Here is a 26,539-nt window from a genome sequence, read left to right on the forward strand (position 1 = left end):
GGACTAGATAAGCCTTAGGTCAGATCCATCAGGGCTCTCGATTTGGTCTTCCATTCTTTGGGAAGACCACTGCAGGGTGTCTCGTGGAATGGGGCTGGGAAGGAACTAGGTGGAACCTGGAATCAGAGCTTCCTCAGCAGCTAAATACAATCTATGATTAATTAAAAGAATGGAATACAAATGCTTTAATTGAGAAACATTTTGGACATGAAATATGACTGCAGTTATATGAATCCATAACGTATCTCTGAAATGCAAAGCACATTAGTTAGATAATGTGTTTTGCTGCTGCTGTAATGACTTGCATAATTTGCATTGCTCATTTATGTGCAGGCATTTGCAGTGAAAACAGGAACAAAAAAATAAGGAAATCAAGGCAATTTGAAATTAACCAAGATGCTGTTATTGTCACCTCTGTGGTCCAATGTGTAGTGGTGATTTCCATGGGGCAAGGCCTCTAGTCAGTGTTTTACCACCACAACACAAAGCACTCAGGGCTGATGGGACAGGGTGAAATAATTTGCCCATGAGAGCTGCCCCCACATGTGTTGTTGTTTTGAATGCTGCCAAAAAAAATGGATAAAGAGCAGTTTCATACAAATGAAGCTGCAGGGATGTGTTGACTTCATTATTTCATTCTTTGACTTTAGTTTACTGCCACTTTTATGCCCCACCTTTCTACAAAAGGTGCACAAAATCAACACAGTGCAAAATAAGAGAAATGTACAACCTTAAATGAGATATGATTGCAACCTAAGAACAAAACAAATGAAACAAACCACAAAAAGCAATCACAGAGCACTTTTAAAAAGCAGATCATATATTAGAAGATAGGGAAGCTGTGGGATCCCAGTGATCCATCAGTGCACTCTTGAATTTACAAAGCATGAATGCATTTGCAGGATATTTTAACAATTAAGACTTAATTGAATCTATATTAAGTGGGTTGAAAATGGCCTTCCCTTCTTACTTAAGAGCATAAGAAGTACCTTGCTGGATCAGAATGAGGTTCCCCTTGTCCACTATTTTTTATGAGAAACCCGCACAACCAGTAGGCCATAAATAAACAAAGAGAAATTCTCCAGAAGCTCACCAGCGCACCATGAATGGCCTTGTTCTCTGCCCTGGCATTCTGGGTATATGTGTGAAATGAGAACTAATTTGGGTGAAAACCAACCAGAATAAGCATTGGCAGCCCTAAGCCTGTGTGTGTCTACTTATTGTTACTGATGAAGCACCTAAAATTGTCTTAGTGCTGTACAGAGGCAGTTCCTAAGATGATGCAGAAAGAAAATTGAATGGAGAGGAAAGGGAAAAGGAGAGCAAGCAAATTCAGACACAAATTCTTGAAATCATAACTGAGGTTTAATACAAGCCTGTTCCACAAGCGTTCAGCATCACTGGATGATAACAACAAGCTGTCTTATCTTTAAAGCTGCCAGACATCCTTTTATATTCAGATATCTGTTATTCTTAAGTGTCACAGCTTCATTTCATGTCAAGCCAGTCTCCTCCATGCCCCACGCCCCAAATATCCAGGGCTCTGTTTTTCTCTAAAACCTGAGGTTGGCTTTCCTGCTAAACATGGTCCTGGCCCAAGACGTGTTGCTGCCTGAGGCAGAGGACAACTTGGCACTCCCCGCTCAATTTATTCTACAGAAGCCACCTCCATCTACCCTAATGGTAGGGTTGGGGATGGGTTGCTGAGCTTAGTGTGAAATCCTCCCGGCCACCCTGCAATGTGTGCCAGAGACAGGAACTACACGTGCAGCAGGGATATGGTGGGAATCACCTGGCAGCATGTCATGGTGGGGGAAAAGTATCCTGTTCTGTTGGGGCTTGAGACACATGGTGGAAGTGGATGTGGTCAAGTTGAGTCTTTTCTGGGTGGGCCTAGTTGTTGTTTAGTCGTTTAGTCGTGTCCGACTCTTCGTGACCCCATGAATCAGAGCACGCCAGGCACTCCTGTTTTCCACTGCCTCCCGCAGTTTGGTCAAACTCATGCTGGTAGCTTCGAGAACACTGTCCAACCATCTCATTCTCTGTCGTCCCCTTCTCCTTGTGCCCTCCATCTTTCCCAGCATCAGGGTCTTTTCCAGGGAGTCTTCTCTTCTCATGAGGTGGCCAAAGTACTGGAGCCTCAGCTTCACGATCTGTCCTTCCAGTGAGCACTCAGGGCTGATTTCCTTCAGAATGGAGAGGTTTGATCTTCTTGCAGTCCATGGGACTCTCAAGAGTCTCCTCCAGCACCATGATTCAAAAGCATCCATTCTTCGGCGATCAGCCTTCTTTATGGTCTGGCTAGGGTACTTTATGGTTCTTTATAGTACTACTAGGGTGGGCCTAGTAGTAGTAGTAATAGTAATATGTCCCACACATCTGGCTGGGCTTCCCCAGCCACTCTGGGCTGCTTGCAGCATGTAAAAAAACATAATAAAACATCAAACATTAAAAACTTCCCAGTACAGGGCTGTCTTCAGATGTCTTCTAAAAGTTATGTAGTTAGACAGAGTCAGGTCAAGTCTTTTTAAGCAGACATCAGAACCATGCACAGTGTAATGCTGGTGGTCAACAAAAGAGGTTTACAGACTGTCTCAAGGCAAATCTAAAAAAATGTAGTATACACACTGACAACTGGGAAACACTGGCCTGCGAGCGCTCCAGTTGGAGAACAGCCTTTACCAAAGGCGTCATGGACTTTGAAGACGCTCAAACTCAGGATGCAAGGGAGAAATGTGCTAAGAGGAAGGCACGCTTGGCAAACCCACACCGTGATCAACTCCTGCCCGGAAACCAATGTCCCCACTGTGGAAGGACGTGTGGATCCAGAACTGGCCTCCACAGTCACTTACGGACTCACTGTTAAAACCGTGTTTATGGAAGACAATCTTACTCGGCTACGAGTGATCGCCAAAGAAAAAGAAGAAGATGGACAGCTCCCAGCAGTCCTTGCTGCTCTGACCTCTCCCCTTTAGCTGCAGTTACAGAGGGATATCATCTTCATGGTGAGCTGGAGTCATAGGACAAGGCATCTACTATAGGTGGCCTGGCCCGGTTCCCCCTGGAGGATCTGGCTGTGTTTTTTCAGAGGTCCTTTGCCTCATTTTGTATATGTTTACCTTCTGCAAAGTCGGGGAAGGGGAAGGTGCTGTTGACAATTCATCTTCTGAGTTTGAGAAACGATGGTCAGGCCACATCCTTCAGCAGAGAGGGCAGATAACAAAGGTTCCTCCTCAGGTGAAACAGCCTGTGCGCCCCTTTCCTTTGAGTGTTCTTCAAGATATTGCGCCCCCTGCAGTCAGGGGCCATGACAAAGGGATTGTGCCACTTCAGACCGTGGGCAGAAGATTTTATTTATTTATTTTTAATGTTCTTTTGTGTAAAAGTTCCCTTGTTGCAAGAAGTGAGGTTTCAGGGAACCAGGCAGAGGGCCTTCTTGGTAGTGGCGCCTGCCCTATGGAACGCCCTCCCAGCAGATGTCAAGGCAATAAACAACTATTTTACTATTAAAAGACAACTGAAGGCAGCCCTGTTTAGGGAAGTTTTTAATGTCTGACGCTGTATTGTTTTTAATATTCAGTTGGAAGCCGCCCAGGGTGGCTGGGGAAACCCAGCCAGATGGGCAGAGTATAAATAATAAATTATTATTATTATTTATCATTAAAACAACAACAACAACTCCTTGCGAATAGGAGGTGGGAACCTTTATCATACTGGAGAGTAAGTATTAGAAGGGCAGTAACCAAATGAGGTTGCCAGCTCCTGCACAGAGGTTCATTGTGGTGTGGAACGGTTCAGTACTTTCATGCAAGACTCGGAGGAAGGAGCACAGAAGAGCCTTATCAAACGCCCAGCCGTAGCAAAGCTGGCACTGATTGCACTGCATTACATTTTGGAGGTCAGGATTAGAATCCAGAATGAGTTTGGGTGGATTGACGAGTCAGCCTTGTCATCAAGAAGATGAAATTCAGGGCGAGATTAATATATAGTGCTGTGTGGAAAGCAAAGCCAAAAGACGTGCTGAAAAAGAACGAGACGTGTTGAAAACGGAATTGACAGTGGGAATGAGGGATCTGCACTGCTTGGTAGAAGGCCGAACTCTCAAACCCAGACAGCTACTGTGGTGTTGTGGTTAAACTACAGACTTTGACAAAGAGACCTGGGTGCAAATTCCCCCTCAGACATCAGTTTCACTGAGAGACTTGAGTTCTGTCATTATCTGTCAGCCCAACCTCCTTGACAGAGTTATTGTGAGGATAAAATTGAGAGGAAGAACTATGCATGCTAGCCGCTTGGCAGAAGGGCGAGCTATGAATATGATTGTGTGGTGTGATAGCCTTATTCCTAATCCTCTTTTAAAGTTGCCAGCTATCAGGGACTAATAGCTGTGATGGTTATATTCTATCTCCACTGTCGGAGGCTGCATATATCTGAATGACAGTTGCTGGGAGTCACAAGTGGTTAGAATGCTGCTGCTCCCATGCTGTACTTTAATAATAATAATAATAATAATAATAATAATAATAATAATAATAATAATAAAACAAAAACAAAAAACACTTCCCACAGACATCTGCTTGGCCACTGTGGGAACAGGGTAAGTTAAAGATAAAGGACCCCTGGACCCCTCTATGGGGTGCAGTGCTCATCTTGCTTTCAGCCCAAGGGAGCCAGCATTTGTTCACAGACAACTTTCTGGGTCATGTGGCCAGCAAGACTAAACCGCTCCTGCACAACGGGACACCATGATGGAAGCCAGAGCGCACGGAAACGCCTATACCTTCCCATCGCAGTGGTACCTATTTATCTACTTGCACTAGCGTGCTTTTGAACTGCTAGGTTGGCAGAAGCTGGGGCAGAGCAACGGGAGCTCACCCCGTCACGGGGATTCGAACCACCAGCCTTCCGATCAGCAAACGTAAGGAGCTCAGTGGTTTAGACCACAGCGCCACCCACTTCCCTTGTGGGAACAAGATGCTGTGCTAGGTAGGTTTTTGGTCTGAACCAGCCGGGTTCTTCTTATGTTCTTAGGATGAATGAATTGATAAAAACGCGAATGTTACTAAGTATGAGAACATTGTGTGGTGAGGGAAATGTATTTTGCAGGTGTTAACAGGCATATTTCTCCATTGTTATTTTATTTATGTATTTATGTCATTTATGTCCTGCCTTTCCTCCAAGGGCAGCACACAATTCTGACCCAGGGATTTTGTCCCTGCTGTTATTGTGGTCTATGCTTTGTTAACCTCTAGGTTAGATTGCTGCAGTGAGACATATGTGGGGCTGCCTTTGAAGACTCTGTGGGAACTGCAGGTGGTGCAGAATTTGGAGGCCGGATTGCTGACTGGGGCAAGGCGATCTGAACATATAACACCAATTCTGGCGCAACTGCACCAGCTACCAGTTAGTTTCCAGGTTCCATTTGAAGTGCTTTTGGTTTTGACCAATATTTGTTCATGCAGCTCAGGGCTGCAGCACCTTAAGAGCTGCAACTTTCCATATGAACCTAGCCAGACACTGTGTTCCTCATCAGAGCCCTTCTCCATGTGCATCTTGCTAGAGAAGTGGAGAGGGTGGCAAAACAGGAACGGGCTCCTCAGTGGTGGCCCCACTTTTGTGGAATGCTGTCCCTAGAGATGTATGCCTGGTGCCATCATTGTTTGCTATTAGACACCAGGCCAAAAAATTATGTTTACCTAGGCCTTGAATTGTTAATTAGAAGTGTCATGAGTTGTGCCTTTCTACTGCTCATCTGTTAGTGGGGTGGGTAGGATCTGTCTTTCCAGAAATATTCTTGGTTGTGTGGGGGGGGGGGTAGTTTCTGTGTTTTATTATTGTTTTACACTGAGTTTTAGTGTCTTTTGTCCTGAAATTTGCTTTGGGACATACTTCTGTATGTGAAAAGTGATGAGGAAATGTAATAAATAAATACATACAGTGGTACCTCGGGTTACATACGCTTCAGGTTACATACGCTTCAGGTTACAGACTCTGCTAACCCAAAAATAGTACCTTGGGTTAAGAACTTTGCTACAGGATGAGAACAGAAATCGTGCTCCGGCGGCACAGCGGTAGCAGGAGGCCCCATTAGCTAAAGTGGTGCTTCAGGTTAAGAACAGTTTCAGGTTAAGAACGGACCTCCAGAACGAATTAAGTACATAACCAGAGGTACCACTGTATTAGCCAAATTAGGGAGCAAATGACTTGGTTGTAGGACCTCATGAATTCAAAGGAGATATAAGCATGCATCTGAAGTAATTAAATGTAATTAAGTATTTTGACTGGTAATCTGCCTTAGCACGAGAGGATCGGAACAAGTATTAATTACTGTAAGCTGCTTTGTGTCATCTATGTGCATTGTAAGGGTGGCGTAAAAATTCCTAAACAAATAAACAGCAGCGTGACATAATTATAAACAACATAGATGGGCCACAACCCACGTAACCATAATCATAACTAATTGATAGCAACAGGAACAAATGATGGCTGACTTGTCTGACTGGCTTCAGTGGGACATAGGTGGAGGTCTTGTAAACAGCACATGAGGTAGGCAACCTGTGTCTGGTCTGTGATGCTTCAGACCAAAAGCTGGCTCTCATGCGGTGATGTAGCATGGGGGGTGCCGGGGGGCTGTTGCCCTGGCAACGGCGACTGGAGAGCATGGAGGGTGCTTTTCACCCTGTGCACCCCCACCTAGCGCACAAGCAGCTGCTTGTTGGGGGTGAGGGCTGAGCAAGCATGCTCTGCCCCTCCATGTGTGTCTGTACGCACCCGCCCCAGGTGCTGGCAGATGGCGTTATGCCCCTGCTCTCATGTAGTCAAATGCCGCTATGCACACACAATGCCAGTACCAGAAGACTTGAAGTCAGGGAGAAAGTTTCTAGCTAAGTCTTTGTCAGGGACTGGGCAGATAAGAAGAAGAAGAAGAAGAAGAAGAAGAAGAAGAAGAAGAAGAAGAAGAAGAAGAAGAAGAAGAAGAGTAGTAGTCTGGATTTGATATCCCGCTTTATCACTACCCTAGGGAGTCTCAAAGCAGCTAACATTCTCCTTTCCCTTCCTCCCTCACAACAAACACTCTGTGAGGTGAGTGGGGCTGAGAGACTTCAGAGAAGTGTGACTAGCCCAAGGTCACCCAGCAGCTGCATGTGGAGGAGCAGGGAAGCGAACCCGGTTCACCAGATTGCAAGACTATCGCTCTTAACCACTACACCACACTGAAGGAATGATGGAGACCACCTCCCCAGCCTGACCGTTCCAGAGAAGAAGAAGAAGAAGAAGAAGAAGAAGAAGAAGAAGAAGAAGAAGAAGAAGAAGAAGAAAGCAGTTAAGATTTACAACAGGGGTTTGAGGCAGGTCACAGCTCAGAGGCAGATGAGGGGGAAAGCTGGGAAATCGTGGGAGGGGAAGAAAAGGAACCACCAGGAGGGCAACAGCTGATGGACACAGTGTTTTTAGAAAGCTTTCCAGACCACCACCACCCTGAGCCCAGCGAGTACAGCAAAGGGCTCAGAAGCAAAGGGCCCTCAGCGCCACCCGTAGAGGAGATGATGATGAATGAGGAAGTGGGAGAAAAAAGGCAGTGGAGAGTCATTCGGGACAACACCATTATTCAAAGAGGCTGCGTTCCAAGCCTCTCTCTGTAAATATTGAATAAAAAGCAGATGATAATGACTTTTCTTTGTCTTATCCGTTCCTGGCAACCTGCTGTGGGGCTTGTTTCCTCGGCCACCTGACAGTCTTCTCCGTGACATACCAGTTTTCCGTGTGAAGGTTCCCCTTGCCTTTGAACAGTGAAATGTCCACTTATGTCAGCCCTCAGAACTGAAGAAGAAACAGAGGAAGAACCTTAGGGGCAGCTGCCACCAGTTACAGTCTGAAGTGGCTTTCCATCATGTGTCAGAACTAGACCTCAGACATATCAAACTCTAGCTGCATTGAGGCCATAGGTCCTTGTCGCAAAGGCTCACACTCTTCTATACTGGAACTACTGCGGCAGAGTGGGGAACCTGTGGCCCTCCAGATATTGATGGACTACAGCTCCCATCATCCTTGTCCATTGGCCAAGCTAGCTTGAGCTGATGGGAGTTGGAGCCCAACAACTATTCTGTTGTCAAAGTATTCAGAGGAATATCCTACTAATCCTATCTCCACATAATGGAGAAAGAGAGACTTAAGTAGCTGCCTGAACCAAGCAGCACCCCTTTTATTTGTGGGAGTCCATGTCACCCTCAAGAAAAGCCACTTCCGCCTTGAGGAGGAGGTGGAGTTGCGGGGTTCACGACCCTCCCACGTGCGCAGGGGGGGGTGGGAGGCCAGCCCTGCGCAATTGGGTGATTCCCGGCTGCGTCACGCCCCTAACCAGCCAATCAGGTTGGTCCAGGGGTGTAGCCTGACCCATAAAGGCAGGACGCAGCTGGGGATCTCCCTCTTTGGACACTCGCTAGCTCCTCCGGTTTTCCCACCCTCCCGCCCTTTAAGGCTTTCTTTCTTTGACCTTGCTATGGACTTTGGTTGGTCGCCATTGAGGGGCCTGGTAGAAATTTTTCCACTTGGCAAATTGGCTCCAGCCACTTGGTTTTCGCCTACCTCGTAGCAAATCGTCACAACTTTCTGGGTATTGGCGGTTAGGCATTGGAATAGTTCTGTAGATGGAAAAAGGGGAGGTAGCGCCATCACCTACCCCGCATATCAAAGGGTAGTTCGTTAAAGGATTCCGGGGTGTGTGGCCCTTTCTGAAGCCTAGGGAGGTTAGGGCCTAAGGCATGCCCCCTATTGGTGACCCCGGGGAGTTCCTAGCAGGACCCCACCTACTGGTGGTTAACCCTTCCCGGACTTCGAGCAGACGGGCTGGTGTCAGATATAGTCGGTTAGGTCCAATGCCTAAGCCAATACCGCTCATCACCTGTAACCAATAAAGTTGTGGCCCTTTTTAGCCCATTAACCTTAATAATTGTCTCATGTGTCATTATTTCTACCTGTGGGGGTCGGGAACTCGCCCCGCAATAGGCTTATACTGGCACCTGAAGAACACGACCATTTCCACAAGTGCCCCTATCTCAGCTTTTAGATTCCTTCCTTAAGACCCATCTTTTTCTGAATATCCTTTGCCTAAAGCTCTCAGTCAAAGCAGCAAGGATAGGAGCTGCGCGGACAGAGAAGGTGGTGGTAGTGGTTGGAGCAGCTGCACAGCTCTTTACCTCAGCGCATCTCCACAATGTTTCCCCATCTGTATATGCTGGGGAGAACCAGGTCTGTATCAGCTGAGCACATGCTAGATTTCAGGTTAGCATCTTTTGCTGTGGTGTGAGCCCAATTGAAAGAAAGATGTAGACTTCCGGGTTAGCGCGATAGGATTAATGGCGGATTCCCTCCGAGCTCCGGAGGGAATCAGCTCTGCTGAGGACGGGTCTTACCGCGCCGGTGACGCGGGGACCCTTAGAAACCGCAGGCGTGGAAGCCTGCGGACTTGGTGACTCGGCGGGCACCTTTAAGCGCCTTCCCCGACCCACAAAGAGCCTTTTTAAAGGCTACGGAGAGGGTACGGGGAGTGGCGTGGTGCTGTGAGTAGACCGCTACTTCAGTGGAGCGTAGCCGCGAGCCATGGCCGGAGAGCGCTGACTTTTTTCCCAAAATTCGGACTGGAAAATAAACAACCCGTGAGTAGATTGGAATCTGGACTTTAAAATTTATACCTTTGAATTTGGTACAATCGGGGGATGTGCTAAAGGGAAGTCCGCACCCCCCCTACCTACAAACGATCTAAAGCAAGGATTGGAGAACTAAGGTGGAGAGTATTGTTTTTGGTGTCAGATAAAAGATACTTCAATGAATTTGACAGAAGAAGTATTTGTGCTGGAGAGAAAGTGAGGAATTTTGGAAGCTTTTGTGTAACCCCCCCCCCCCCCGAACCCGGGAGTGTCCTGTGCGTAAGCCGGAGGAAAAAGAATAAGGAGTTTGACAGCTGTCAAAGGAGCTGTCAAACGGGCGGTTAAAGTTAAGAACTTTGTTACTTAAAAACTCTCTGAATTAAAAGTGTTGCATTTGAACTGAGGCGGTTGGAAACAACGTAGCTATAAACAATAAGTAACGGACTGTTGGAAAAGGACTATCAAGTAATTGGAATCCCCCTAGGGGGAACTAGAGACATTACAATGGCTGCAGAGGGAAAATTACTGGCAGAGATAGAAAAAATGTTTTTTCTCGTGGGAATCCTGCAAGAGCAGAGTACGGCTATGAACAAAGAACTTATGACCTTGAATTCTAAAACAAACAACTCTGCTGAATGCATAAAGGATTTGACTAATAAGAAATCTGCAGCTGAACCAGAAGAGACATTTTTGGAACAGGTGGAGAGGAAAGAAGGAGTGGAAAAGGAAAATACCAATCAGAAGCCTATATTGTCAGGAAATAAAGAAGAAGATCTTCAGATTACAAATCTGCGAAAGATGAGAAAGATGAAGGAGGAAGTCCCTGGAGTACCTGGAATTCTGGAATTTAAAAGAATAAAGAAATATGATTGGGACTTCCTCTTTGAGTATGGGAGATCAGCTGACCTTTTGCAGCAACTGCTTTTAAGTATTTTGGATGGAAGAAAACTTGGTGTGACTGCGACTGAACTCCTTCGAGACCTGAGGACCAACAAAAAGGGTTACCAACAAAATCGGCGGAGAGAGACTGACAGAGACTTGAAGGCCTCGGATGTGAGGAATCCGGGCTAGGAACTGTTTCTGTGGACATAAGGGATGGAAACCGGGGTAGGGAGGGAGGGGAGAACAGAATTTTAAAATTTTATGATTTTTGTATTTGGCCATTATGACATATAATTAATTAAAATATAAAGGGAGAAATTCGTGGGAGGGAAATTAGGTCGACCTTAGAAAAAAGATTTAATGTTTATAAGAGAATTGGATAAGTTAAATGTGGACAAGTAAAAAGAGTTAAGTTTTAAAAATAATAATAATATGTTAAAGATGAGAGATAAGAACTTGCTGAATTAATTATTGGAATTGGGATGTATGAAGAGGGGGTGGGGGGAAGTCAAGGAAAGAGGGTAAAGAAAGTAAGAGTATGAAATTATATATGTTTTGTTTTTGTTTTTGTTTTTGTTGTGTGTGTGTATAAAATGTGAAAACCTAATAAAAAAAATTATAAAAAAAAAGAAAAAGAAAGAAAAAGAAAGAAAGATGTAAATGAACCAAAGATCAGAGGAAAGCCACGGAGATGTTAAAGGATTTAGAAAGCAGCACTCATGGGAGAAGGATGAAAGAAACAGTCCTTGTTTAGCAATGAGGCAAGGAGGCAAAGAAAAGGAAAGCCTCTAATTGTTTTCCAGTGCACAAAAAGGCATAAAAAGGCACGATTTAGGTCTGCGTCATAGATGACCAGGGGCAGCTGCCAGGGGCTGCACTCTCTTGTGGGGAGAGAGTATAAAAACCACAAAGGGTGCCGGGTTTGGTGTTCTCTTATTGTGAGCCAGAACTTTCAGGGGTTTTACTCTTGAATTTGTTTTCAAGGCTTAAACCTAGAGCAGGGGTCCCCTGGCTCGCGGGACTCGTTTATCCGGCCTGCAGCAACCCCCGCCACCTGCTCTTACTGGCGCTGCGCTGCTGCCCACTTCCGGGTTGCAGGAGCACTGGAAATAGCTTGTGTGCATGTGCAAGCGTGATCATGCTCAAGCATTATTTCCAGTGCACATCCAGGTCGGAGGAGGCTTGTGCACATGCATACAAACTATTTCCAGTGCTCCTCCGGCCTGGAAGTGTGCTGGAAATAGCGTGTACACACACATACTGGCACTCCCCTGCCTTCAGGCCCACTGCACGATCAGCGCTGGAGACACTGGCCCAAGGCGTGGTAAGTTTGCTGACCCCTGACCTAGAGCATGCCAAGTAATCACCACTATTTTGGGCCCTGCAATTGGCAGGTGAGGCCCTGTTGGTGGTGCTGCTGCTGCTGCTGCTGCCAAGAGCTGCCCGGTTGGCATCAGTTCGTGACAGGGCCTTCTTGGTTGCAGCCCCTTGTTTGTGAAATACTTTCCCTGGTGAGGTGCATCTGTTTCCCTCGTTATTAACGTGCATGAAGAATTTTTAAACATTCCTGTTCACCTGGGCGTTGGATGAAGATACTGTTTGCAGTAACCTTGGAATTATTGTTTGTGAGGGTATGTGATTATTTCAAAATGGTTTCAGATATTCTTAACGGGGTGTTTTTTTAAAAAAAGAATCAGATGTTCTTAATTGCTTTAAAGTGTTTTAAATACATTATCTAATTTATTTTTAATTGTATTGTTTTATTGCTTTGATGTTTGATCCGGGGCTCCTTTGGGAAGAAGGGTGGGATAAATATTTTATAAACAGAGACAACAGTCATTCTGAACGTGTGCAGAATATCTTTTCTTTCCTATCAAGATGAAGGGAGAATGCAGGTCTTGGGGCAACATTACTCAATGAAATGATTGGGTACTATTGTGGCTGCCACTGACCTCAGTTCCTGGCCATTTCTGCACTGTTGCAGGAATTTATGTATAGGTTGGGGGGGGTTGCCCCTCCAGCAGATATCATGCACATGCAGCCCACTACCAAAATCAGCACAATCACTTTTGTGACTTTTGTGATTTGTCCCCACAAAACACTTCATCACAATTTCTTCCTATCTATTCAAAGGGCCTTTGCTGCACAATACCAAATGTAAGAATTCACTGATAGATGTATCTGTGTACTGGCTTGTTACAGGAAAAATCCGAGGGCTCCCTTGGACAAAACAAAGACACCAACCAGGATAACTTGGAGCAAAACAGCAGCCTGTAGGCTTGGCCTTTATTGAACTGTTGCAACAGGGTATTCCCCTCACGTGCAGGAGAGAGGAAAGACCCAGAAGAATAGTGTGCAAGGTCTTATAAAAACTTTTGAAATTCCCCTCCTCTAGGTCTAGCCCACCCCCAGAAACATCATGCATACATTACAGAAAGGAGGGGTTGAGGGAGGCATACATTACAGAAAGGAGGGGCTGATGGTAACCTGAGTGTCTTGTCACCTGGCTGGTTCCTCCTTTCCCCCTCCCCACAGTTTCCTGCCCCCTGAGGGAAGATCTGATCATTGTCCTTTGTTTCAGTCCATGTTGAATCCACTCCCATATGCAGGTTCTTTGTGATCTTGATTGTCTTCTGTCTGGGATCATCAGGGTTGGTATGGGCAGGGCTCCTGTGTATGTGCTGAGACAGTGAAGGGATTATGGCTGACCAGGACTAAGTCACCCCCCCTTTGTTAGTTCTTGTCATATGGAGTAAAATAAAAATGGAACAGTGCAAATCCAATGTATGGTTGATTTTCTATGAATTTATAACAGAAATGTGGCGCTATGAATTTATAACAGAAATGTGGCATATGTAGTGTGTGAGTGTGAAGTTTATACAAACAGAATGATTGGGGTGGGGGGGTTCCTGCTACAGGCTCACTGGGAAAACTTCAGACATTCATACAGAGATGTGAGCTGAGCTACTCAGCAGCCCCTCTGCCTGAGTGATAATTCCTGGCAACCTGAGTGCCAGACAGGTAGCCATTCCAGAAATAACAAACCCAGGTGAAGACAAAAGGGTGTAATTAACTTGGCTGGGAAACAGGGAAATATAAATATCTATTTTGTTACACTTGATGGGTGTTTGGTGGAGGGCAAGGGGAACCATGGGGCAGGGTCCAGGATGCTCAGATTACTACCACCAGACCTCCCCTTTCATAATGTAACCATGATGTATTAGTGATGTAGTTTGGGGGATGTAACATGGGGATTAGCAGCTAATAAAAGTTTGGGGGCTCTTTTGTTCGTGGCTTCCATCTTGTTCCACCTGGTGGCAGGTGGGAGTCCTGTCGCGACAGTCTTCAATAAAGACCAAGCCTACTGGCTGCTGTTTGCTCTGGTATTCCTGACTGGTCCTTGTTTTTTGTCCAAGGGAGCCCTCAGATTTCTCTGTTAACAGCACCATACATTTAAAGTCCTGCGGGTTGTACTCCATGTGGTGCTGAGGAGAACATTCCCTTGGGGAAGTATTTTCTCTTTCTGCAATGAAGCATTATCCCCCTCTCTTTCCCCAAAGCACCCCCTAAGTCTGATCTGTGTGTCCCCCCATCCTTCCCCTTTCATAGTCATGGCTCCCCCGTCAAAGAATCTTGGGTATTATTGTTTGTTAAGGGTAGTGAGACTTGTTAGGAGACCCCTATTCAGGCGCTACAACAGGGGTCAGCAACCTTTTTCAGCCGGGGGCTGGTCCACTGTCCCTCAGACCACGTGGGGGGCTGGACTATATTTTAAAGGGAGGGGGAGAACAAATTCCTATGCCCCACAAATAACCCAGAGATGCATTTTAAATAAAAGGACACATTCTACTCATATAAAAACATGCTGATTTCCGGACCGTCCGCAGGCAGGATTGAGAAAGCGATTGGGCCCCTGGGCTTTAGGTTGCCCACCCCTGGGCTACAACTGGAGAGCCAGTGTGGTGTAGTGGTTAAGAGTGGTGGACTCGTAATCTGGTGAACCGGGTTCGCTTCCCCGCTCCTCCTGGGTGACCTTGGGCCAGTCACACTTCTTTGAAGTCTCTCAGCCCCACTCAACTCACAGAGTGTTTGTTGTAGGGGTGGAAGGGAAAGGAGAATGTTAGCCGCTTTGAGACTCCTTAGGGTAGTGATAAAGCGGGATATCAAATCCAAACTCTTCTTCTTCAACTTCCAGAGTGCTTTAATGATCAATCCCTCTTCCCAGGAAACTCTGGGAGCTGCAACTCTGTGAGGCCTCCTGCAACTCTCAGCACCCTTAACAAACTACAGTTCCCAGGATTCTTTGAGGGGGGAGCCATGACTGTTAAAGTGTTGTGATAGTGCTTTAAATGTGTTGTGCAAATGGGGCCCTAGAAACCGCCCTTCCCTATGATAATACAGTGCCTGTTTGTTCAAGGACAATATGATAAGGAACCATGCAGAGAGTCAGCTGAGACTTGCTGTGGCCAGGGACTGTCAATTAAATGCTGCTTAAACTTATTTTGCACTCATACACCGGCACTAGAGTATACCAGATACAAGCACCACAGCAAGCCTGAAGGGCACATTTGTGTCTCAGGTAGCACTTTCTGTTTGAAAATACTCCCTAATGATAATGAAATATGAAGAAATAGCTAGATTAACGGGGGAAATTCGACAACAGGACAGTGAAACATTTCAAAAAGAATGGGAAAAATTTATGTCACACATAGGAAGGATAAGGTGAAAGAGTGAAACCAGTTGAATTGAAATAAACCTCCTAATATGAAATACAAAGAAAATTTCTGGATAAAGAAAATAACAAAAAGTAAAATGTACAATGTGATCAATGTAACCAATGGTACCGTAGTTGTAAACGAATATAGACAGACAATAAGAACTGTATATACAGGAGGATTTATTTGACTATAGACACTCTATGGACAAATACAAAAGGAGAACAATAATACACAAAATGGATAAAGACAATGCGAAAAAGTTAGATGTGATATAAAAGGCCAGAAAAGGGAAGGAGGGAATTCAGCTCTGGGGAGCAGGTGTAAATGTGAAATGTAATACAATATGTGTATGTGGAGTGTGCAAATGAAAACCAATAAAGAATATTATGGGGGGGGGGATACTCCCTAAAGGGAGTCAGAAAAAGACTGGGTCACCAGTTGGGAGCACTTTGATGCGGCAAGGCACGAATAGAAGAGTCCAGATACGCTTGTGTACACTTTTCAGTGGACATTAGCTGTGATACATAGCAAAATGGAACCTCCGTATTCAGTGGTAGTCTATCGGTGAAGTATCAGTGCTCAGAAGAAAGAGGCACATGGCTGGCTGCAAACAGAATACTGGGCGAGATCGATGCACCACTGATCTGATCTATCAAGTCAGTATTTATTATGGAGACACATTATGCTCCGTGTAATGTGTGTATATTTTGTACTTTGTACTTAAGTACAGAGCACTTTGTAAAAATAGGTAATTAAATCCAGGCTGTAAAAAAGAAATTCAGGGGTGAAAACAACCCATACCCCGCCTCCTCCCCACCGGAAGGAATGTGTGTGTGCATTTGTACAAATTCCTGAAATAACTTGGAGAACAAGACTGGATTGGATGAGCTCTCTAGCATTCATTCATTCATTCATTCATTCATTCATTCATCCCAGAAGCCTGCTGTGTCTTAATATTCAATTACCTGCTTCCCCTACTCCCTTGCCCAGTATTGCTCCCATTAATGATCTCCCAAGGGCCCGTCCATCAGAGAAAACCGAGGACTTATTAAGGCTGTAATTCTCAGAACCTGCTGTTTTCTGACAGAGCTGTAGATCCCTGGCCCATAACTCAACTACTTGGTTCGTGGAGCGTTGCTCCAAGCTGTACACTGGAGGGGTGACAATTTTCTGAAAGTTGTCCAAGGGAAGGAGAATCAGCCACTGTGGGCACAAGCTTACTATGCCCAGGGAATCTGTGGCTGTAGCCCTCCCTCTTGTGAAGCCTTGCACCCAAAGAATCATAGAATTGTAGAGTTGGAAGGGACCCCAAAGGCCATCTAGTCCCACCCCCAGTAATGCAGGAATCTCAATTAAAGGATCCAAGGAAGGGGAGCTTGCCATCTTCCAAGGGAATAACATTTAGAGGTCTCTCTCTGCAATGTTCAGGTAGGTGATGGGGATATTTTAGGACAGGGGGTGGGGAGCTTTGGCCACTCACATGTTGATGGACTACAATTCCCATGATCACTGGCCATGGGCCATACTGGCAGGGACTGATGGGAGTCGGAGTCCAACAGTATTTGGTCACCCATTGCATACTCCTGTTTGGGGTCATTCACAGGCTGGGGGAGGTAGGGGCACAGGGAGAGGCAAAACCTTTGCCTGGTGCTTGCAAAACAGCAATTATTATTCTTATGCTTTGAAATTTGTTTGACGTGTTTCAAAACTTATCTTTCCCAGGGACCAAGAGTCTTATCCCAGCACAGCAGGGAGTAAACTCTCTTTGGGCTGATGTACCAGACTAGGACAAATGCAGGCCTTTTGCCCTTGAGAATGAACATTTTCAAAATGAGTTGGGCAATCTTCAAATAAAAATTAATTGCTATTTTCAAGCGCTATGCTCAGGCTTTGACTCTTCCTTTGTTTCGCAGAGGGAGTTGGGTGAGGGAACTCATAGAATTAGTAAAAATAATATCTTTATCAGGACCAAGCAATGTTCACAATGCAGTATGTGACCTTTTGAGTTGCATGGAGTTCCTTCTCAGGCTGGAAATCGATAAAATTTAACTTGAAACCTTACAAACTTGCATTTTGAACCAGCCTGGTCCTAATCATTTTACTGCCTGTGTGAATTTTGTTCTTATGAGCCTATGCAGTTATCTGATTTTGATCTTCTTCAGAGAACTTTTCCTCCAAATTTCTCTTAGGCATTGAATTAGACTGCTGACTGATTCAGGCAGGCATGCTTTATAGGTTGAGACCCTATTCTTATTTGAGATTGTAGTTACCCAAAGGTGGGTGGGTGGACAAGGAACTCACTTTCCTTTCCTGCATAGATGGAGATGCTGAGATAAGCGTTCTCAATTCATATGCCCTTCAGCAAACTAGTGTTGCCAACTGACAAGAATCTTCTCCTGGTCTGCTCTTGGGCCTTCTAACACAGTGCAACGTGCAGAAATGAGGAAGTTTCACAGCAGACAGATGAGCATGACCACATTGTCACCTATTAATGTTTGCACAACAAGCTTCTGTTTAAAGTTCAGCTAGAGTGGCTAGTGGGAAAGGCTAGAAAAGGCTTGTAGGTCATCTTGTTCAGACCTTGTACCCTAATGCAAGGTCTGTGGCTGGCTGTGTACTCTTTGCGGTTTATAACAAATTTAAAATTCGGTGCTAAAGCAATACCAATTTTGTGACCTGAAATACCAGATTCTGTGACCTGAATAAATTCTACAAATGCAATTTGCAAATGCATGCTTTGCATAATTTATGCTGTTCTCACTCGCCTTTGAGAGAGATGCAGAGCAATGCAGCGCTCTCCCAAGTACGGGAAACCCTGCCTGGTCCTCTCCCAGTTTCTACAATTTAACCAGGCATCGCTCACATGGTTTCAAGCTTGTTTGAGGAAGAAGGAGCTCAGTGCTATGCTCAGTAAAATTCCATGCTTATGCAACCTTTATGCAAGACGTAAAATAAGGACCATGTGGGAGGGGTGCCACAATGGAGGGACAAATGTGTCAGTTTCAGTTTCAGTTTCTCAGTTTCCCAGGCTTTAAGCTCAGTTCTACAAATTTCTTCATCTTTGTGAAATTTGTTTTATGTAAAATAAAAGAATAATAATAATCCTCATGAAAACCCACCAGCATTTTTGTGTGCCTTTTCTCCAATATTCACATTTTTGCATGCATTTTTGTCTTATAGACATATTTTGGTGAGAAATTTCTCCAGATGTAATGCATTTTTAATGTTATTTGCATCGGTACATGTATATTTTATGTGCTCTTCTCTCGAATATACAGTATTCATGTTATGTGATTGAAGAACTGCATTGCAAAATTCAGTGATGTGCGAACTCTGAAGGAGTGGTGGATTTCTGTTTGCAAATCAGCTCTACTTTGCTGGATTTCAAACTGCTGCTAAACATACAGGAGGCAGCTCAGTGTGTGTGTGTTGGGGGTTGAGAAACTTGGCATCCCTACCAGAATTACACACACACACAAATGTTGCCTCTCTCCATTATCACAGCCTAATCATTGTATAACTTGCTAAAAGCAGCATCAAGAATATGCCCCAAGATAATCAACAGCCAGCAAACAGGAAAAAGCTAACTCTAACCTCCCTCCTTTTCCCTCTGAGTTGCCAGCCAATCCCTCCACAACCCACACATAGTATCGTCCTAGGAAGATGTGCAGCTCCATGCGCTGCAGGAGGAAAGGGGGTTAGCCATGCGCATGTGTGACGGGGCAAGGTCAGGCAGTGGCGTAGCATGGGGGTGCAGGGGGGGCCGGCCGCACCGGGTGCAACATCTGGGGGTTAGGGTTAGGGGGCGCAAATCCACGGGTTAGGGGGCGCAAATTACTTGCCTTGCCCCGGGTGCTGACAACCCACGCTACACCACTGAGGTCAGGCAATACCCCAAGAACTTCACTTACTTCCATCTCCCTTCCAGCTATGGTGATATGGTCCCGAGCACCATTGCAGGGAAGATCTTTGGTTCCATCTGCTCTCTGAGTGGGGTGCTGGTCATCGCCCTCCCTGTACCTGTCATCGTTTCCAACTTCAGCCGCATCTACCACCAGAACCAGCGGGCAGATAAGCGGCGAGCTCAACAGGTAGCTGTGCGGCCAGGCGGAAGAGAGAAGGCAGAAGGGCAATGGGAGGAGGGGGGAGGGAGGGAAGGGAGGGCCACACCTGCCTCTCATTCCATACACAGTCCTCCATCTCTCCCCCTTGCAGAAGGTTCGCCTGGCCCGGATCCGCCTCGCCAAGAGCGGCACCACCAACGCTTTCCTTCAGTACAAGCAGAACGGGGGCCTCGAGGTATGGACCACGCAGTTGCACGCTCAACACTGGTTTTCTCGGCTGCTTTGGGCTTTTCTTGGAAAGGAAAAGTGGGATGTACAAACAGAGGAGGCTCCATTAGGCATTGGCCCACCAACCGGAAGTCTGCCCTCAGCCAACCCCGACCTGCTTTCTTGCTTACATCAAGACTGCATTGGCCTCCTCCTCAGTCTTAGTTGCCCTTATAGAGCTCAGCAGGGAGATGGGGGGCGGGGCAGAGCTAGAATTGGTTGGCCACAGGCTCTGCCTACAAGTCCTAGCCGAGTCCTAGCCATGATGCCCTAGTTTTCTCTGCGCAGGGGAATTTCTTTTAAATGCGAAAACAGTCAAACTTGCATCACCCAGCTATAGCCCGAAGTACTTGCGTCCCAAGTGATTTTTCTGAATGTGCTGATTGGCTCTAATGTGGGCATGTATGCACATGCGCCTATACCCAAAGTGTGCCCCGATGCATAGGCACTTGTCACCTATGAGAGCCAGTGTGGTGTAGTGGTTAAGAGTAGTGGACTTGTAATCTGGTGAACCGGGTTCGATTCCCCGCTCCTCCACATGCAGCTGCTGGGTGGCCTTGGGCTAGTCACACTTCTTTGAAGTCTCTCAGCCTCACTCACCTCACAGAGTGTTCATTGTGGGGGAGGAAGGGAAAGGAGATTGTTAGCCACTTTGAGACTCCTTGAAGGTAAAGGGACCCCTGACTGTTAGGTCCAGTCGTGGACGACTCTGGGGTTGCGGCACTCACCTCGCGTTATTGGCCGAGGGAGCCGGCATACAGCTTCCGGGTCATGTGGCCAGCATGACTAAGCTACTTCTGGCAAACCAGAGCAGCAGCGCACAGAAACGCCGTTTACCTTCCCGCCGGAGCGGTACCTATTTATCTACTTGCACTTTGACGTGCTTTTGAACTGCTTGGTTGGCAGGAGCAGGGACTGAGCAACAGGAGCTCACCCCCTTGCGGGAATTCAAACCGCCAATCATCTGATTGGCAAGCCCTAGGTTCTGTGGTTTAACTCACAGCGCCACCCGCATCCCACTTGCGACTCCTTAGGGTAGTGATAAAAGAGGATATCAAATCCAAACTCCTCCTCCACCACCTGTATGTTGGTATTCAAGCCATAGCTTTCCTCAGAACAGATCCATTGAAATGTATGGACTTGACTTTGATTTCAATAGGTCTCCTCTAAGCAGAGCCCTCCTGGATCATGCCCAAGGCCCACCTGGTCCACCATTACAGTGGGGAATCAGATACCAATGGGAAGCACACCAGTAGGACCTGAGTGCGCCAGCGCCCTCCTCATTTACGATACCCAGGATGTCGTATTCCTCTGACATTGGAGGCGGAATATAGTCAACACGGCTAGTAGCCACTGATAGCCCTCTCCTTCATGAATTTGTCTAATTCTTTTAAAGTCAGCAAGGCTGGTGGAACCTCCCTGCCTCTTGCAGGAGCGAATTTCATCGCTTAACTATGCGCTATGTTTTACTCAGTGTTTTACATTGTTGGATAGCACCCAGTGCTGCCAATTGTTGAAATCAAATGTGTATGTATGTATTTATCCTATTTATTTGCATACATATATATTCCTGCCTTTATGTTCCTGGGCAAACACCCATCCAGGCATTGAGCCAGACCTGCTTCACTTCAGCAAGGTGGCGGTGGCCTTGTGCGCCTTCAGACGGTCTGCTTCAATTAATTGGTGCTCCTCTCTTTTCCTCTACAGGACAGAGACCCTGATGCTCATGTCTTGGCTGTGCGTAACCGATCAGCCTTTGAAATGCAACACCATCATTTGTTGCACTGCCTGGAGAAAACTACCGTGAGTAGCAGGAGAGGGTGCAAAGGAAGGAAAGGGGTTTGGACAACACAAGTGGAAGAAGCTAGACTTAGTCACTGTGAGGAGCTTTTTGGACGGCCAATGGAATCTGATTTCAATCCAGGATTGCCTAGATCTGACGCAAAGGAACCAGTGACCCTCCAAATGTTGTTGGACTCCAACCCCCCTCAACCTCCCCCTCCCCCGCAGTCTAGCATGCCTTAGTAATAATAATAATAATAATAATAATAATAATAATAATAATAATTTATTATTTATACCCCACCCATCTGGCTGGGTTTCCCCAGCCACTCTGGGCGGCTTCTGACAAAACACTAAAATACAATAACCTACTAAACATTAAAAGCTTCCCTAAACAGGGCTGCCTTCAGATGTCTTCTAAAAGTTTGGTAGTTATTTTTCTCTTTGACATCTGGTGGGAGGGCGCTCCACAGGGCGGGCGCCACTACCGAGAAGGCCCTCTGCCTGGTTCCCTGTAACTTGGCTTCTCGTAGCGAGGGAACCACCAGAAGGCCCTCAGCACTGGACCTCAGCGTCCGGGCTGAACGATAGGGGTGGAGACGCTCCTTCAGGTATACTGGGTCATTTAGGGCTTTAGAGGTCAGCACCAACACTTTGAATTGTGCTCGGAAACATACTGGGAGCCAGTGTAGGTCTTTCAAGACCAGTGTTATATGGTCTCAGCGGCTGCTCCCAGTCACCAGTCTAGCTGCTGCATTCTGGGTTATGGATGTGTTATGGATGACAGGAGTTGTGGTTCAATCATGTCTGGGGGGCCACAAGTTCTCCATCTCTGTCAAGGTTTTTGGGGGGTTGTTATTGTTTTTTTTAAAAAATGATCATCTTATTGAGTATCCTTTACAACTCCAACATTCTACACACGAATTCTGTACCGATTCAAAAACCAACCAGATTCTGCAATCTGAATAAGTTATACGAATGGCTGTTCTGCGTCATCTTTTCTCTTCGGAACAAGGATTACACCCCGATCCTTGTTCACCGAACACCCTTCAGGGAGTGGATTTCCCTACATGGCTTCAAGTCCATCTCTGCAGCCATAAGAAAATCAGCTGAGACTCTTGGGACGATGAATTCTGCCTCTGACTCGAAGTTCCTTGTTTGCGTAATGCCACGTAGCAGACCCACAGAATAGGCACAGTCGCAACGGCGCCCTTATCTATGTAGTGACGCAAGCAGGAACATACATGTTGTGGGGCCCAGCTGTAAGAGTGAATGCCCACACACCAACCTCCTGACATTGTTTTCTCTCTCCCTTCCCTCCCCCCACAGAGTCACGAGTTTACGGATGAGCACTCCTACAGCGAGTTTTGCCTGACGGAACCCCTGGGCTACCGCACCAGCCGCAGCACCTCCCTCTCCTCCCAGCAAGGCGGCAAAGGGGGCCTAAGCACCTCATGCTGCCCCCGCCGGACCAAGCGCCGCACCACCCGCCTAACCAACTCCACCATGTCAGTGAGCCGCACCAGCGCTCAGGAGCTCGATACGCTAAACAGCCAGAAAAGTGCTGCCCCCCAGAGGTAAGGGTAATGTTTGCATGCCGTCACACCTCGCCGTGGGAATGAGAGATCGGCTCTGAGCTCGTCCACACTTCTGCTTGTGCTGTGCCTAGATATCATGGGTTTGGGCAGTTTCCCCCTTGCACCTCTCATTTCCCAGGGCAAATCCACTCTTTAGTGCTCAATTGGAGCAAATGTCTCTCTGGAGAAAACCCAAATTGCCATTTGTTCTGATTGAGCACTAAAGAGCAGTTTTCACGGGGTGTGTGGGGGAAGCAGCATGACAATAAGTGTGAATAAGCTCTATGTTACATTTGAGTAGTTCCTTTCCCATGTGCGAGATTGAGATTTGGCCTTGTAGCTTAGCTGCAGGGGGATATTTTATAGGAGATTGAGGAGTCACATAAAAGGAGGCTGTATATCTACAGTGGTGCCTCGCAAGACGAAAAGAATCCGTTCCGCGAGTCTCTTTGTCTAGCAGTTTTTTCGTCCTGCGAAGCAAGCCCATTGACAGCTTAGCGGATTAGCGCTATTAGCGGTTTAGCGGCTTTTAGCGGCTTATCGGCTTAGCGGATAAGCGGATAAGCGGCTTAGAAAAAGGGGGGGAAGGGGAAAAAAACCCGCAGGAACTCGCAAGACATTTTTGTCTTGCAAAGCAAGCCCATAGGAAATTCGTTTTGCGAAGCACCTCCAAAACGGAAAACTCTTTCGTCTAGCGAGTTTTCCGTCTTGCGAGGCATTCGTCTTGCGGGGCACCACTGTACTGCAATCTGGTCTTTAGCAAAGGTAAGTTAAGATATCCTAGAAATATTGCTGGATCAAGGAACATTGCCAGTTGGATAAATTTAAGACACTTATTTTTCTTTTTGCATATGGGTCCAGAAGGGTTTCCCCTGCCCCATCAAATGTCATAGTAGTACACAAACCTTTAAGTTTTGCTGGTCAGGAACCAATTCCTCACTTCCTACATCAAACAGGTCACTGACCTCAGAGGAGGGAGCTGCATCAGTTCAAGGGAAGAGTCCTCCTGGGCTTGAGGATTGGGAACAGGAGAATGTTAATGCATGAAAACAGAAACAGAGGGACCACTGGTTCAGAGGTGGGTGGAGGAGGCGAAACTCTGACTCTGGTCCATCTGTCAAATGCTGTCAAATTTTTAGTGGGTCACCCTGCCTGATAGGTCAGCATACCCAGGGAATCTGGAAGAGGAAGAGATGAAGATGCAATTCCTGTTTCCCCACACAGCATGCCATGAGCTCTCACTGGCACGAACAGAGGGTGCTGTCGTGATGAGCCTGCATAGTTTGAAGCCACCAGTTGCGTGTCGAGACCCCGAAGCCACCCCCTCGTTGGGAAATAACACACACAAGAACACAGATGTTAGGTTAATGTTATTGGGCAAATTTTGGCCACAACTTTATTGATTACAGAATGTGAGCGGTATTGGCTTAAGCATTGAATGGACCCGACTATACCTGACTCCTGCCCAATGTGCAGGAAGTTCAGTACGGGTAAACCACCAGAAGGGGGAGCCCTGTCAATGCAAACCAACTTGAGCTCCCCCTGGTGTTCACGTCGGGGTCGTGTCGTGGCCCTAGCCCCCTACCCGGGCTTCGGACAAGATCGACACCCCGATGCCTTTAACAGAATACCCTTAAGCATGGAGGGGCAGGTGATGGCCACACCTCACCTCCCCCACACAAGGTCAAACAATGCCTAACCGCAACCCTAACAAAGTTGTGACAATTGTTATGAGGTAGGCGAAAACCAAGTGGCCAGTGCCAATTTGCCAAGTGGAAAAATTCCTACCAGGCCCCTCAACCGAGGTCCATAGCAAAGCTTTTGCCTAAAACCTGCAAATTAGGGAGGGAGGTTGGGTGATTGAGGAAGCGAGCCAAAGAGGAAGCCCTCCTGGGTGCGCTTCTGTTTAAATGGTCCCGGCCACACACCCCTGGCCAGCGGATTGGCTGGCCGGGCTCTGATGTGGCCTGGATCCCCCGGGCAACGGGGGACTAAGTCCCCGCCCCTGGAGGGGAGGGGTGGCCATGTGGTCCACCACAACTCCTCCCCACGGGGAAGTGGAGCGGATTTCCCACAGCATCCGCACTGGCTGCGTCCAGGTCCAGGCTGCTAGTGAGGCTGGCAGAGACCAGGGAGCTGTCGATATAATGTCTGTTGGTCCATTAACTGCGAAGGAAGCAATGCAACTGTCCTGCCATCCTCTTGCCACCCACAGCACCCAGTAGCCAGCCCCAGGAGGAATCCAGTAGGCGCCAGGGCGGCGAACAACATAAAACACTGAAATATACAGTGAACCGATAGTATTAACAAGAATATGAGGCAGCAGCTGAAAAGACGTAGCAGACTAAGTGGCAATACAAAAATTTTGTGTTTGTTACCTGTCCTGTGACTTCAGGTGGTCCTCATGCCCACGACTCACTGATTGGCTTTTGTGGCTTTCAGGGCAAAGATCTCAATCTTATAACTCTTACTTCCTTTTGTGGGAAGCCTGCCTCATAATTCCCCTCCACAGAGAGAGAGAGAGCACTGGGCCTGCTCTGCTCTGGCATTCCCTGTCCCCTAAAAGCCCTGCCTTTGCAGCTTCCAACAGATTCCTGAGCCTTTGTTGCCTCAGCGTTTGGGGCCCCTCTTAATTTCTTCTTTAAAACCCCATCATCTGTGTGATGGGACCCAGCAGCAAGTCCTAACTAACACTAGGCTGAAATTCTCTTTCCACCACCCTTCCCGTTTTTGCAAGATTTTGTGCCCCCGAGAAAGTGATGGTAAGGGAGGTTCAAGTTTCTTTTACATTGGAGGGGGGCAGTTGGCTTTCCTTAGACAAGATGCTCAAAGGTTTGTTTCCCCCTGTTTTATAAGTTAAAATAAGAAGGTTGATTGCCAGCCCTAGCAGTGGCAAGGCACTCCACAGCCTACTGACTGCATTTCCTTAGGCAAATTGTCCCTGGGAATGCGGCTACGAATGCACATGAGGCCGAGGCTGCAGAGGCAAAGGGCCATAGCTCAGGATAACAACATGCATTTTGCATTCCAAAGGTTCAAGGTTCAATCCCTGATATTTCCAGGCAGGGCTGGAAATGACTCCTGCCTCAACCCCAGAGACCTGCTGCCAGTCAGTTGTAGACAATACTGGGCTAGATGGACCACTGGTGTGGCTCAGTTGAGGACAACATGGGATGTTCCTTTGTTCTGTAAAGGGTAAAGGGACCCCTGACCATTAGGTCCAGTCGTGACAAACTCTGGGGTTGTGGCACTCATCTCGCTTTATTGGCTGAGGGAGCCGGCGTACAGCTTCCGGGTCATGTGGCCAGCATGACTAAGCCGCTTCTGGCGAACCAGAGCAGTGCACAGAAACGCCGTTTACCTTCCCGCCAGAGCAGTACCTATTCATCTACTTGCAGTTTGATGTGTTTTCAAACTGCTAGGTTGGCAGGAGCAGGGACCGAGCAACGGGAGCTCACCCCGTCACGGGGATTCGAACCGCAGACCTTCTGATCGGCAAGTCCTAGGCTCTGTGCTTTAACCCACAGCACCACCCGCGTCCCTCCTTTGTTCTAGAGCTTTGTTATTGCCCTGTGCAGCAGCAAGGCTTCTTTTTAAAGTTT

General features: G+C 46.9%; 1 protein-coding gene and 1 long non-coding RNA gene across 3 annotated transcripts in view; one reads left to right on the forward strand and one right to left on the reverse strand.

The window, feature by feature from the left end:
• LOC307206799 overlaps positions 1-26,539 on the reverse strand; it is a 335,840-nt gene that overhangs the window by 205,478 nt on the left and 103,823 nt on the right. The gene's annotated exons all lie outside the window — the stretch shown is intronic.
• KCND1 (potassium voltage-gated channel subfamily D member 1) overlaps positions 1-26,539 on the forward strand; it is a 74,706-nt gene that overhangs the window by 39,791 nt on the left and 8,376 nt on the right. For both annotated transcript variants that reach the window (XM_079960050.1, XM_079960049.1), the window contains exons 3-6: positions 19,176-19,338; positions 19,463-19,546; positions 21,286-21,381; positions 22,690-22,937. In XM_079960050.1, the coding sequence (XP_079816176.1) occupies positions 19,176-19,338; positions 19,463-19,546; positions 21,286-21,381; positions 22,690-22,937 (591 nt within the window). The remainder of the gene's footprint in view (positions 1-19,175; positions 19,339-19,462; positions 19,547-21,285; positions 21,382-22,689; positions 22,938-26,539) is intronic.

This window comes from Podarcis cretensis, assembly GCF_951804945.1.
Source record: "Podarcis cretensis genome assembly, chromosome: 17".
Lineage (NCBI taxonomy): Eukaryota > Metazoa > Chordata > Lepidosauria > Squamata > Lacertidae > Podarcis > Podarcis cretensis.